General features: G+C 43.6%; 1 protein-coding gene across 1 annotated transcript in view; it reads right to left on the bottom strand.

Annotated features, from left to right (window-relative positions):
• Nucleotides 1-14,684, bottom strand: part of bin3 (bridging integrator 3) — a 39,785-nt gene that overhangs the window by 4,858 nt on the left and 20,243 nt on the right. The window contains exons 6-7 of the mRNA XM_012863291.3: nt 6,259-6,299; nt 1,064-1,205 (exon numbers count right to left, since the gene is read on the bottom strand). Coding sequence (XP_012718745.2) covers nt 1,064-1,205; nt 6,259-6,299 — 183 coding nt within the window. The remainder of the gene's footprint in view (nt 1-1,063; nt 1,206-6,258; nt 6,300-14,684) is intronic.

Genomic DNA, 14,684 nt, shown 5'->3' with positions numbered 1-14,684 from the left:
TCTGGAACTTTGTGAGCTGGATGAATGAACGATGCCCTTAAAACGCTTAATATCAGGGAATGTTACCGTTTACTCTTTCAGGAACGTGCGTATAGTTCCAGATTATGAAAAATAACACACACACACACGTTAGTCCTGAGTAAATCCACCACCAGGGATGCTTTTCTTATTGTTATGAAATATATTTGCCTAATTCCCACGGAGATGCAGTGCAAAAAAGGCTGTAATCACGACCAGAGTGAGGAGGAGTGGGTAATGTGGGCAGACTTGGCTGTGAGTGGACTCCAGCACCACTGATCTCTGTGTGAATGTATTAGTGGGTAGTCTGCTGTAGGCACCGAGTTACGGAGCGCACAAGGAATAATTGTGAGATGGTGAGAGTCTTCGTTAAAAGGGGGGGGGACAGGAGGAGCTGCAATAATCATACAGCGACATATTGTTTTACGCGCCGCGTTGTGACAAGCACCTCTCGGCCGCTTCTATTTGGCCACACACACACACACACACACACACACACGTCTGCTGAAATGGCCAACAAACGTGGAGCGGGGAGCGTTTCTTTAAGTGCGCGGGGATTCAAAAAGGGCAGGGATGTTGGTCCTCTTCGAGGCTTTGTTCCCCTGACAGCGCTTTTCTCAGCGTGCGTGGGCGGCCCACCGTGTGAGGATGTGTTAGAGGCAATACCATAGGCAGCGCTGCAACATTATCTGTGAATGTGCACGCTTCTGTAGTGGCCTCGCATGTCTCTGTGTGTGTGTGTGTGTGTACAATTCTCAATTATGCCTGTAGAAGTGCAGCAGGGAGCTTTTTTTTTTTTTTTTTTTAAAGGCACAACTTGAGAGAGCCTGGCAGCTTGCGTGGGTGAAGGAGTGCACATGTACCGTATGCATGTGTTAAACTACTTTATTCACATCCAGTCAGCGTTTGTGTCCTTTTTGCACTCCTGATGCTCCATTCTCAGGACAAATAAGAGCAGGTGAACCTTCCTCCTCCTCCTCCTCCTCCTCCTCCGGAGTTAGAGCGACACTTTCAGCGGACCAACTCGTGCAAAACCCGACCGTACCTGACATAGCTTGACGATAACCGGGCCGGTTTTCTCCTTCTCTTCGTACTTCTCCACTTTGGATTGCAAGCGCTTGTAGTCCTGCAGAGCCTGCTCCCGCCGCTTCACGGCCATGTTGAGGCTCGGGAACACGCCGCTGTACCTGAAACGAAATCGGCACACAGAGGCAGGCGACGCTGGTAAGAAACAAGCTTCCCAAGACGGAGACGGAGGAAAAAGGTAACCGAAGTTACTGGAAAAACGGAGAGCGTGCGTCGCATCGTAAAAGCGGCCGTGATTTAATAAAACAGCTCTCCTGAAACATCTTGTGGAGGTGCTCTCCATCCCCCCAGAGGACGGCTCTGCATTAAGCTTCCTCTCATCTATTATCTAATTACTATAGTTCAGGATGCCATGAAACAATTCATTTAGCGACAATTATCATATTTCAAATGAAAATACATTCTTGCAACAAGAATCCTGGTCTCGTGCACTAAAAATAGGAAAACATTCATCTGTAACTTAGCAACAGGAGTCTGAGCTTCATCCTGGGACTTGTTGCACCAGTTTTGTGGCTGCTTTTAATGGGAAACAGGAATACTATACACACACACACATAATATATATATATATATATATATATATATATATATATATATATATATATATATATATATATATATATATATATATATATTAATCGAGCCTTACAAAATGTTTAATTGTCTTGACTTGGGTAGGTATCATTTAACCAGATCTAGTTCTAAATGTCAACAAAGTGAAATGGAAAAAAGTGTAAGATAAGGAAAGATTCCCAAACATTTCCGATGCTTTGCTCAAACAAAAACCAGTGAAAACTGTTTAGCAGAGCAGCGTGGAGGATTACTCTTGCAGGTGCTGACTACACATGAGTCAGAAGTAAAAGCCGTCGTAATGAAAAACGTAGACGAACCTATTCTGAACGAGTCATTTGAAGCGTTTCATCAGCTGTGTAGGCACACGACTACAAACGCTTTTTTTTTTTTTTTTTAACGGCAGCCATTAGGTGCAGCGTTATTAGCTCTAAAACGTGTGGGCTAGATAATTCACACTGCTCTCCATGCCAACCTTTGCCCTGCTATGTGCAGCAGACGAGGGAGCCGCTGAGACCCTGCAAACGGATTGTGAAATCCTAGATTAGACCTCTGTCTGGCGCTGCGCCTTAACGGAGGCTGCCTGGCTAAAGGGGGGGGGGGAGAGAGGCGCTGAGGATCTCTTTCAGACAAGCAGGGATTGTTTCCGACAGGAAGTTAAGCAAGGAGTGGTCTAGTAGTGTTTGAGTGACATCACACAGCTCGGCCCAGCCCCACGGCCCACGCTCTACCGCTATTTATAAAATCCCACTTTAGCCCAGTTTACGGCAGGGGTGGATGCCGATCCTCAAGTCTACTATCCGCTCCAGCGTACACACACACTTCAAGTGCCAGGGGATTATGTAACTGGCCTCAGGGCAGGAGCGCTTTCCAGCACGGTCCTTCTGGCTGATGACAGCGCAGCAGCGAACCAGCTTCTCCGTCACACAGAGGCCAAGAGGCCGTTGTGCCGCCGCGGCTCACCTGGTGCCGCTTTCTCCTGGCCGACAGCAGCAGACTGGCTGCAGTCTGTGACGGGACACGGCTGCTGCCCCGGTCACCAGGAAGCAGAACAAGCAGAGTCGCATTAACCCGTTCCTGTTCTTCCCATCCCGCTGGCTGATTCTGCCTCTCTGTGGCGTCTAAGCCCAGCGGTGCTCAACCTGCGGCGCGAGGGCCAGCGACGGCTCATAGGGCCAGCGCACTGGCTCCTAGCCTCCTACAGACGACCCTCAATAAACTAGAGCACAGCTGAAAAGCCATTTCAGTAACTCAATATAAAAACTGACACTCATACATTTTATATTTATATATATATATATATATATATATATATATATATATATATATATATATATATATATATATATATATATATATATATATATATATACACATATATATATATATACACACACACACACACACGTATAACAATTCCATGGGTTTATTTCTGGTAATATTGATAATTACGGCTCGCGGCTAATTAAAACTCCTAACTCTGTTACTCAGAATGATATAAAAACAAGAATAAGTGAGACCGGTGGAAAAGGACCCGCGGGCTGATCCCCTCCACGGTGAGGCTGAGACACCAGCGGTCACGGCTGGAGAAGCTGGCTGGCTGCTTTCATGGGTAACAATAGAAAGTTGAGGGGATAGAAAACATCCAGTAGATAATTAGGAGCCTTGAGAAGATCGTGAAGCAAGGAAACAGAGAAATAAAACAGAAAAAAAAAACACCTGACACACATGACTCTATATGTGATGAAATATCTTTTTTTTTTTTTTTTTTATTTCATGATTAAGCAACGGTTGATATAAATGGAATACTTTATTCTCTTTTGTTAAAGGTTTCATGATTTTAACTTTGGTACGGCCTGAAAAACTGTGATTCTTTAACTATAAAAGAAGCCGATTTGACATAAGAGAGCGTTTCCCTCGATGTCCTGGTCTGCGCTGCATTCCTGCTCCAGGGCTGTCTGGATGGACGGATGGATGCTGCAACACGGGCCAAGGGGACGCCACAATGCATGCGACAGCTCCGGCTGTGGTGAACAGGCTGAATGGAAATAGCTTATAGACCAGAGTGTGTTTATGAGCAGCTGCCAATCCACAGGCAGGCCGGTCTGAAGCGACAGCCAAGCCTCATCTGGTCTAGACTCGCTTCAGTCTGGGCTGCTGGGTGTCCCTGCTGACGTTCACCATCGCATAACTCTACCTTACCCCGGCACAGAGGAGGCAGCGATCCGCTCAGAGCGTTTCTGTGGACGCTGGTCCGAATACGACAACTATTAAAATCAATCAACCATTAAAAGAATCAAGAGAGGTGTTTATGCTTTTGTCCCTTCAATTCAGTAAAAAATCTAAATAACTGAGGTTTTATACACACTACTATGAGGGTTTCTCAAACTTTCTCAAAGGAAGAGAACAAATTGAAATGTGTTTTTTTGAGAAGAAAGTTCCTTATGCTGAACTAACTAAAAAAAAAAGGACTGAATTAAAAAAAAGCATTGCTTGAACCAGCGATAAAAATTCAACAAGTCCAGCCAGAATCTAATCCCTGCCCTGGAAACGTCAGGCTGGGGCCATCCAGTCCCGCCGGCTTTAGCCCTTAGACCTGCACCAGGAGAGCGCTCTCCCCTCTGATGCAGAGGGCTGACGGAGGATTTTCTGCTCGGTCCAAGCTCGGCTCAGGCCAAAGGTCTCCAAACAGGCCTGACTTCTGTCTCGCCCAAAACAACAACAGAGCAGAAGGGCTACGTTAGGGAGGCCCAGATAACACAAATGCCTCCATGCCCACGCACTCCCCCCACCCCCCCCCCCCACCCCCCACCCCCCACCCCACATAAACACAGTGATGTCACTCAGTGACCCTAGTGAGTGGATGAAACTCACAAGCGGCTCTGAAGGAAAGAAAAGAGACGCCGAGGGTGGAGGAGGGCTGTTTTTAAATTTGTTTTCAGTGCACTTCACCAGACTAAAGGAGAAAGGATGGATGCCAAGAGCTAAAATAGCAGTTACACAAGGACAATGTTAAGATAGATTAGATAAAGCAAACACACTCGTTTTACACACTTACTGAGGACCTTGGAGGGACTTCCATTCATTTTCAAGCCTTTCTACGGCTTGACCCTAAACCTGATTGATTGAACCTGAGACCTAGCCCAGGAAAGGTGAGGACTAGAAAAAAGGTCCTCACTTTGGTGGTAAAACACGATAATATGTTCTCACTCAGCCGTAATCACACACACATACGCACACACAAACACACACCTCTAAGTGAGAGTCCTCCATTAATATTACAGTCTTCCTTTCAAATTGTATTCAGAATGCCACAAGATCACCAGCAAGAATATTCAGAGACAAGTAAACAAAAAAATTAATGAAGCACTAATGGAATCCTAATGGAGGCTTTAACGCACACCAGGGTTTGTGTTTTAGCTTTTCTGTGGACAGCGCCATTATAAATTAATGATTAGAAACGCTGTCTTTTTTAGGGAGGGGTACAAATTAAAAACGGGGAGGTCAGCTCGGCTTGGCCCTGGAATTAAAACTTGCCTCCGCCGCTCTATTTTAGACTCGTGCTGAGCCCCCCACCCCCCCACCCTCTGAAATCTGGGCTGCTGTCTGCGTGCCTGTGTGAGAACGCGAGCCGTCCTGAGACAGCTCTCTTCCACCACCGATCCACGGCTCTGGGCCCAGGAAGCTGGGCCCGTGCCATATTGTGAGCCTACCCACACGTCCGCCTGCCGCCCACCAGGAAGAGGAAATTAGAACCATTCCATCCTGTCATTGCTCCGCCACCGGAGCACGAGGGAGAGAGAGGGATAAACGCACGCTGACTCCGACCTAACCCCGTCATGTTTTCACAGCACAGTCACTTCACATCGGTTACCCCCTCCCCTTAAAAATGACAGCTTTATGGGGGAGAAAGGTCAACAAAAATTTGCTGTAGAAAGAGTCTGCTTACATCCTCTTGGCACATGTTTAGTATCAAGGGAGGAGCTAGCAGGAGGAAGCAATGCCTTAACTAGCAGTCCGGAAGTTGGGTGGGACAGCCCGGCCACTCCCCTCAGTAACTCTGCGCTGCATTCATGTGTGCGTGTGCGTGCGCGCACATGTGTAAAAGTAAGCAGAGGGAGGTTTAAGAAACTGAATAGCACTTAGGGCAGCTCAAATGGGGGCGAATATTAGCAACGGGAACCAAATAAACCTTCTTCCAGACGCGTGCTAACCACAGCAGCTCCACTCATTCTCCCTTTCATTTTTACAGTCTGTGTTGTCAGACTGGAGAGCGTAGGATCCGGCTGCGTAACATTGTTACTTTCTATCCTGGACCAATGAGGCAGCATTAAGCAGCAAAAATGTTTAGGGTGCGTGTCCTAAATGCATCAGAATGCTGAATCAGCTTTTAACCTATAAGAAATAAGGCCACAAAACGAAACCTGACATCCCTAATAAAACTTTAAAAAGAAAAAACAATATTGTAAAACAAGCCTTTTGTTCAGCAGATTCACAACACTTATTTGTTCCCGAGTTAGAAAAAGAACACCTGACAGCACTTACACAAGAAAAACTATAAGAAAAATGAAAAGTAACCCTTACTTTTTTAGAGGGTCTATGACGGTCTTCTGAATCTGGTTCACCTGCAATAAAAAGGACATTGTTAACATAATCATTATCAACTTGTATTTATTACATTAGAACCTTCCCCTTTATGTGAAAAATATGGACTCATATTCCCTCAGTTGACACCGTTTTTAGCTTATTTTAAAGAAGACTTATGGATAGGGATGGATGGATGGATGGATGGTCTAGTGAATGATTGATGAATGGATGGGCGGATGGATGGACAAGTGGGTGGATGGATGGATGGATGGATGGATGGATGGATGGATGAATAGATCAGTGGATGGATGGATGGATGGATGGATGGATGGATGGATAGATGGATGAATAGATTAGTGGATGGATGGTCAAATAGGTGGATGGATGGACGGATGGATGGATGGATGGATGGATGAATAGATCAGTGGATGGATGGATGGATGAATAGATCAGTGGATGGATGGATGGATGGATGGATGGATGGATGGATAGATGGATGAATAGATTAGTGGATGGATGGATGGATGAATAGATCAGTGGATGGATGGATGGATGGATGGATGGATGGATGGATAGATGGATGAATAGATTAGTGGATGGATGGATGGATGGATGGATGGATGAATAGATCAGTGGATGGATGGTCAAATAGGTGGATGGATGGACGGATGGATGGATGGATGGATGGATGGATGGATGAATAGATCAGTGGATGAATGGATGGTCAAATAGGTGGATGGATGGATGGATGGATCAGTGGATGGATGGATGGATCAGTGAATGGATGGATGGATGGATGGATGGTCAAATGGATGGATGGATGGATGGATGGATGGATGGTCAAATGGATGGATGGATGGACAAGTGAGTGGATGACCAAATAAATCCCAGATCACTATATCCGGATCTAGAAAAGGCTTCAATTCAAAGCCAGACTTTTCCAGACTGCATCAGGAACCTGAACTAAAGTCAGACCCCAACAGCTTCTACATCTTTTCCTAATTAGCAGCAAAGTAACAGTATAACAAAAAACACCAATAATTGTGCATCGCTCAAAATGAGCAAACAAAAAAAACCGGGAAAAAAAAACGGGAAAAAAAGGGGAGGAGGGCTGGCAAAGAAACTTTCATGACGTTGACTCTTTTATTGTACGCAAGCCCTGAGGAGAAATCCCTGAATATTCATGGAGTCTGCGATACAAAAGGATGCAACCGTCAGGGGACGGACATGAAAGCAAAGCCCGACCGATCTGAAATCCTGAGCAGGGTGGGCTGCCTTACAAGATGAAAGTTCTTAACAAACAAACATTTTAACAATAACAGTTTATATTTTCAAGCATTCTCCTTCTGGTTGTCAGAACCAGACGGGGGGAGGGGGAGAATGAGGGGTCGGGGGTGTTAAATGGAAGTAAGCGAACAACACATTATGAGGCCTCCGAGCTGCAAAACCAAGTCGCGGCAACAGAAGTTGGCGCACAATTAACGAAGTTTCAGCAGCACTGCAGATTCACAGCGGCTAGAGGAGAAGCAGGGCGGCCAAGGCGAGGGGCATGCCAGTGAGGACTGAGGAGGGATCTAAAGGGAGAAAGGGTTGCCGCGGTGATATCAGACGCTCCCCGTCTACTGGAAGGACCGTCAATCACACGGCAGCAAAGGAAGCGAGATCAGAGCTGCGTTTGTGAAAAGGGCCCCGACCGTGTCTGAGAAAAACCCCGACGCTCGCCGCTTCACACCGCCGCAGCTACAAAATGGTTGATGGTGGTTTTGAGGGAAAACAGAGAGCCAATAACAAATAGGAACATGGGAATTCACGTTGCCTTTGTTTTACATATTCACACCGGCGCCCCTCCCCTCCTCAACTTGAGCTACGCTGCTGCTTTTAAGCTGAGAACATGCAGTGAGGAGGGAGAACAACAGTAGCGCATTTGCTTAAGTATGCTGATGCCCTCTACCCTCTGCCCCTTCCCACAGTAAAAGGGGGGGGGGGGGGGCAAAGCAATTCCTTGGAGGCCCCACAAAGCCCGAGGCCTGATGCTCAAGCAGCAGTCTCCATCAGTGAGTCACGGGGCAGAGGCCATCCCGGCACACAGGCCTCCCAAAAATACACACAGATCGCTGAGGAAATCAATATCCCTCCAAACGGAGCATCCTCCACCGCGCTGCCGCCATCCATGCCGGGGCTCGGCTCGGGTAGCAGTGCGCCGCCGGGGCTGCGCGCCCTCCTCAGCCCCAGAAATAAACACACAGACCTGGGCCACTGCTGCCTTCATTATCGCTGCACGTTTTATCTGCTGGCTTCCTCGCTCGCAGGGCCCCGCGGCGCACCAGCTCGTCTCAACGCGGAGGAGAGCAAAGGGTTGGGATGCTTTTGTGTCTGTTTTGCTCGAGCAGCGAGGTTTGCTGTTTGTGCCGTCAGAACCGGGCGGCAGCTTGAAGGGAGAAGTCAGCGCGGTGTGCTGGAGAGAGAGAGAGCCGAACTGGATTCGAAACACCTTGGAAACCTAGAGGTGATGCACACCGACTGACCAGAAAAAAAGTTCTCACAATCGCTATTTTGCCTTCGGGCCTTCAGCTCTCGCCGCCGTTCAAACGAGGAGACGAGCAGCTCGGGTCCAAATCTGGAACAGAACAAGATGCGCGGTATGGATTTGCAGTTGTTGAGAATCAACGAGCAGCAGAGACAACAGCACCACCGTGCCATAAAAAAAAAAAAAAAAAAAAAAACTCCTAGATGCTGAGAATGCTTTCAGCTGAGCGTGTAAATAACATGAAGAGACTTTGGTAAGCATCACTCATCCCTTCAGCTACCAGTTTGTATGTTTATGTCACAAATAAAAGAATGGAGAAAGAAAATGACAGCGTAGCATATCTTATATAACAACAAGTAGCGCTTATTGTTAGATAAGCCTCCAAAATTCTCTCTACCAAGTCGAGGCCCTGGACATGTGCGCCACAACGACACCCTCAGTCCAACCCTTTTAAGACAATTAAGATCCAAGTTAACCAAGTCATGATTAGTAAATTGTTACCCTAATGCCCACATAGCAGTCACTATTTAACTTACTTAAGGTACACTGCAAAAACAGAGCTAGAAATAAGTAAAATGTTCTTAAAATTAGTGTATTTGTCCTTGATTTGAGCAGGTAAATAAGATGATTTGCCAGTGGAATAAGAGTTTTGCACTTACAACAGGAACAATTCATCTCAATCATCTTATTTTAAGTACAGGGTGTCTAATTATCTTATTTTAGGGGTCAGAATACTCATTCCATTGGCAGATAATCTTATTTACCTGCTCAAATCAAGGATAAATACACTAATTTTAAGAACATTTTACTTATTTTTAGATCCGTTTTTGCAGTGTATTTATGACGACTATGAAGGCTGCTATCGGACAACATGACAAGGGAAGCTCCGGCATCTGGCCATAAGTCCCTTCCTGCATTGCTGTGGTTATAGAGAACACCTGAAGGCCTCTGCCAGAACTACAACACCCTGCGCTCAAAAAACTCCAGACAGCACCGTTCCCACAATGACATTAACAACAGCAGCAACAAACACAGAAGAAGAAGAAGTAATGAGAGAGTAAACGTCCACGTTTAAGGGCTGGCATGGAAGCTGGACGTGTTTAAGGCTTCTCCAGATCCCTCCGGTGTTGGCCTCACTCCACCGGCTTCCCATCTGGTGCAGGACTGACTTCAACGCGTTTTGAAGGTTTTAAATGCTCTGGCGCCGGTTCATCTGCAGGATTTCGTTTTATTTTCTTACACAAACAAGTTTCGTTTAGACGAGTGAGGTCAGAAAATAAGATGCTTTGGGTGTTCCAGGATCCAAACCGAGGTGATGGAGCCGCTGCTGCTGTGGATCGTCTTGCTTTCCTACTCGACAGCCGCTCACAACACTTTAGGCGTCTCTGGCTTTCAAATAGGGTGAAGCTTGGCATTTTGATTCATTTTAGTATTTCTTAAATTAATGTTTCCCCCTCCTCTATCTAGACTGCTGTATTTCATTGAGTTTTATGAAGCATCTTGACTCGTAGTTTTATCTACCCTTTGGTTTTGTCCAGTCATTGCTGGACAGCAACTGTTTGTGCATCTATAGATTGTTTAAAATGCCACACAATATAAATGAAGTTGACGTTCACATTTTTAAGGCCTAAAATACATTATTTTTAATTTATACCTTTTTTTAAGGCTTTTGAGATAATGCAGAGACCCTGAATTACAGACGGAAATCTAAAATCAAAGTGTTAGTTTTGATAGTACTGATGTTATCTTTGAAAACTAATTAAATGGAAAAAAAAAACACCCTTTAAAAGCAAGTCTATTTCCAGGTGACATATGGGTCTGTTGTAGGGCTGGACGATAATTCAGTAACAATATATATCGATCGATAGATGTATATTGATGATAGAAAATAAAAGGTCAATAAAAAGTTCAATAAAATAACAGTTTTCCTACCTTATGCATTCTAGCCTGTCATGTAGGTTAATATTACGGTCATTACATCCTCCCAACCAATCACAACGCAGACCCAGGAACCAAGCTCCGCCCCCTTCAAAGAGTTCAGAGAGCACACGTTCTTTTTTTTATTTTTTAAATACTTGCAGCTTTTGGTAAAAAGTTGGTTGAATAAAGGTTTGAGTTTGAATTCAGTGTTTGTGTGTCTGTATCTAAACATATATTGTTTATATATGTTTTGTCCTAAATCGTCCAGCCCTAGTCTGTGGTTCTTGTAATATTACATGATGTATTTTTACTGAGGATTAACTTAGCCTTGATTTGCAAAGATATTCCTCTTCTCCCTGTGGTTTACCATTGCAGTATGAAATCATTCTGGCTGACAGTAAAATATGGAAGCAAAAAAGGAAATATTTTAAGATAACAAATATGAAAAGCCCTGAACACATTCTGGCTGGGCAATGAGTCAAGAAACGACGCTTTAAAACAAAAAAGTCAGTCAGTATATACCTTTCCCTCATCTCCCCCTTTCTCCCCTGCATTGTTTGCTGTTTAAGTTCCCATCCTTCAGAGAGAACTGCCTTAAGGGTGCTCACAGTGCTACAGTGATTCACATGATAACTACCTGTGGCGATGATTGTAATCACACAACTGGAGAGGAGCAAATATACTGAAGAGGAACTGAGGGAGGGCAACCAGGAGTACGCTATACGGCGGAAAGTTATTTATCCATCTCTGATTAGCCAGGAGAAAACTAGAGAAAACAGCGAGAAGTAAAGAAATTGAAAAATATATTTCCCAGATCTGCAACGCTGTAAATGTACATAACTTTATAAAAGATAATGATTCAATTATTTTTGTAACTCTGTTTCTTTAAATTGTAATGAATACGACTTAGAGCAAAGGTGTCCAAACGTTTGGGAACATGGGCCAAAATTGTCAAATCAAAGGAACTCCAGGGCAAAAAAGTATTTTTTTTTTTAAACCAAAACAATTGTGTTAATTTTTTTTACCTGCTCTACAAAATATGATAATTTTAAAAGATGATCATTTTGACTTAATTGTCAAAAAATCAGACAAATAAGTCAGATTTTTGTTGGAAAGTAATGTGTAAATTATCGTAGATCCAAAATTGAAAAAAAAAAAGGGTTTTGCTCATTTGTTGTATTCATCCAGTTTGCAAATTATTCTGAATAATTTAAGTTGACTCTTTAACAATAATAAACTGAAGTCTTTTTGGTCCATCAATATAAGAACAGAATTTGGGTCGGCTGTTCTTTGAAAACACTTGCTGTAAGTAGGTAATTTTAATTATTAAATTCAAAGCAGATTTTAATGCACCAAAGTCTGCATTTGAGTAATTAAATATCAATGGATAGATGTTACTATCAAATTAAAGAGAACGTCAAAAGTGTGTTTATTAAAAGATGAATACTTGTGTTGTGCTTAACATTTTCAATTGTAGGATTTTAACTTTTCTGTTATAATTTTGCCCTAATTAAAAACTAAAATCTTTAAATGTAGTTGTGGGGGGGGGGGGGGGGCCCCCAAAATCAGTACAGGGGCCACAAATGGCCCCCGGGCTGCACTTTGGGCATGCCTGACTTAGAGCTAATGAAGACGCTGTGTCTCTGAAATTATAATATTAAATATATAATACAGTATAGGGGCAATAACATTGGTAATACAGTTGTTGTGTTATGGCCTTAACTATTTTGGGGAAGACTGCTGACCGGACAGGTTGTAAAGCAGACCGTCAATGCCACTCTCCTGAAGGAGGGAACGCCACAAAAGGTCAGCGCTACTGAAGCGAGCTGCTCAGTGCCATTGAGAAACATACTATTGGAAAGTGGAGTGGAAGAAAAAAGGCCAGTAGATAAAGTGATAACTGCAGAGTTAAAAATATTGCAAAGTACAGCGATTTATGAGTTTAGAGGAGATCCACATGGTGTGGACTACAGCTGGAGTCAAGTCTTCCATAGCGGCCACAACCATTTCATGGAGACAAACTGTTGTATTCCCTCGTTTAAGCTAGCCCAGAACCAGAGACAACACTAGGGTTGGGAATTGAAAAGATTTTCATGATTCCGATTCCTTTATCGATTCTGTGAAGCGATTCGATTCTTTTTCGATTCCAATTTGGGGGAAAAAGGAGAACAAACAGTTTGATGATGAGCATCAACTTTGTTTACTCAACTATCACGCAACCTTACAAACAAACAAGGTCAATATGTCCACAGCAAATGTGCAACTGGAGTAACATTTATATTTGTTTAAATAAAAAAAGGAATATAAGAACAAACTTAAATACAGTAGATGAGTTGTTTAGAATACAAGAAAATGTAAGTTTGTTGTGACAGTTGCTTATTAATCTCTCTTTAGATAACCTCAGTCATCTAAATCTAAAGGAGAAGCCATCCGTTTAATGAAAAAGCATTACTGTACAATTTTGGGAAATAAACTCATCTCCCCCTGATTTAAATAAACGAGCGTCACCTTTCTCTCGCTCCCTGAAGTGTGGAGCAACTTCGTAGCACGTTTCGTTACATCCATTGCAATGCCTAGAATCATGTAAGAATTCCAGCTACCAGTAGTTCAAATTAAACATGCTACCAATGAAGGACTCCCTTAATAACCCCAAAGAGAGGTAGGAAACTGGTTTATTTCCAGAAATGGCATATGATTTACTAGAACTACATTAAGCACAGCCAGTGATGTAAAACTAGCTACTTACCACCAGAGTAACTTTAGCTTCTGTCCGGTAAGAATCAAAAACACGGCATTCATTAAATTGTATGCCATGTTGTGTGCGCAGGTGTTTCTGCCTGTTGGATCTATTTCCTCCCGCGGATGTAAATGCCACTTCTGCAATGATTGCAAAGCGCCTCGTTGCCATCTTTCTCTTCCTTAAAATGAAGCTAAATTTCCCCGTTTACCCGATGGGGCGGCAATATTTTTTTGTTTTGCTTTAATCCTGGTCACGTCGTGCGCAAGTTACGCACACGTGCTTACTGAACGCCATGTGCGTAACTTGCGTATAAAACGTGACGTAACTTGCGTAAAAAACCGTTGTGCTAACGTTGTGTTGCTATGATCCTCTGCACGACGGAATCGAAAAGAGAATCGTTTAGCGAGCTGCCAAACGGTGCCACGGAATTGGAAAACACGGAACCGGTTCTGAACAGGAACCGGTTTTCGATTCCCATCCCTAGACAACACAATGCATTACCTGAGCTCACCTTAACTTTATGTAAATAAACACATTTCTAAGGCTTTTTATTTTTTATTTTTTAGATATTTTGGATGCAGCTGACTTGGGGGCCACCTGGTGTCTGCCTGGTCTGCGGACAGAGAATTCAAGTTGCTAGAAATCACGTGGGAAGGTTCTAGTCAGTGATGCTTTGTGGAACCATGTGGTAAAACCCAGTGGACCAGAAACCTTAGAGCACTCCCTCTGCCAACAATCTTTACAGAGAATGAAAATATGAAAGATAAACACTGCGTGTAATTAATCTATGACTGTCGCTCTTTTTATTGAATTACTGAAGTAAATTAACTTTTTTGATTACATTTCCTGAGAGCCACCTCCATGTTAACAGAAGCAACAAATATTTACAACACTAAGTTAAAAAAAAACAAATAAAATAGGTTCAAATGGAAACCTGGAAACAGGGTTTAGCTTAACCCTGTCAGCAAAATGTGAGTAAAATGTGTGTTCAGCTGCTTTATGCTTTATTCTTAACTTTGGATGGATACTAAATACAAAAACGAGATATCAGTAAAATACGCAGAAACAACATTTACTAGTTTACTTTATCAGCGGTGGATAACTCGTACGGCTTTGGTAGATGGTAGCGTTCTCCTCTAAACAAGGCCCCTCCGCTGTAGTCGAGTTATTCTGGACACCAGTGAGTCACAAACACACCAGTTTCACAGCTGATAGCCGGCACCTTGAGCTAACGGA

The sequence above is a fragment of the Fundulus heteroclitus genome, chromosome 12 (genome assembly GCF_011125445.2).
Source record: "Fundulus heteroclitus isolate FHET01 chromosome 12, MU-UCD_Fhet_4.1, whole genome shotgun sequence".
NCBI classification, from domain to species: Eukaryota; Metazoa; Chordata; class Actinopteri; order Cyprinodontiformes; family Fundulidae; genus Fundulus; species Fundulus heteroclitus.
This window is presented reverse-complemented; position numbering and strand designations above follow the sequence as displayed.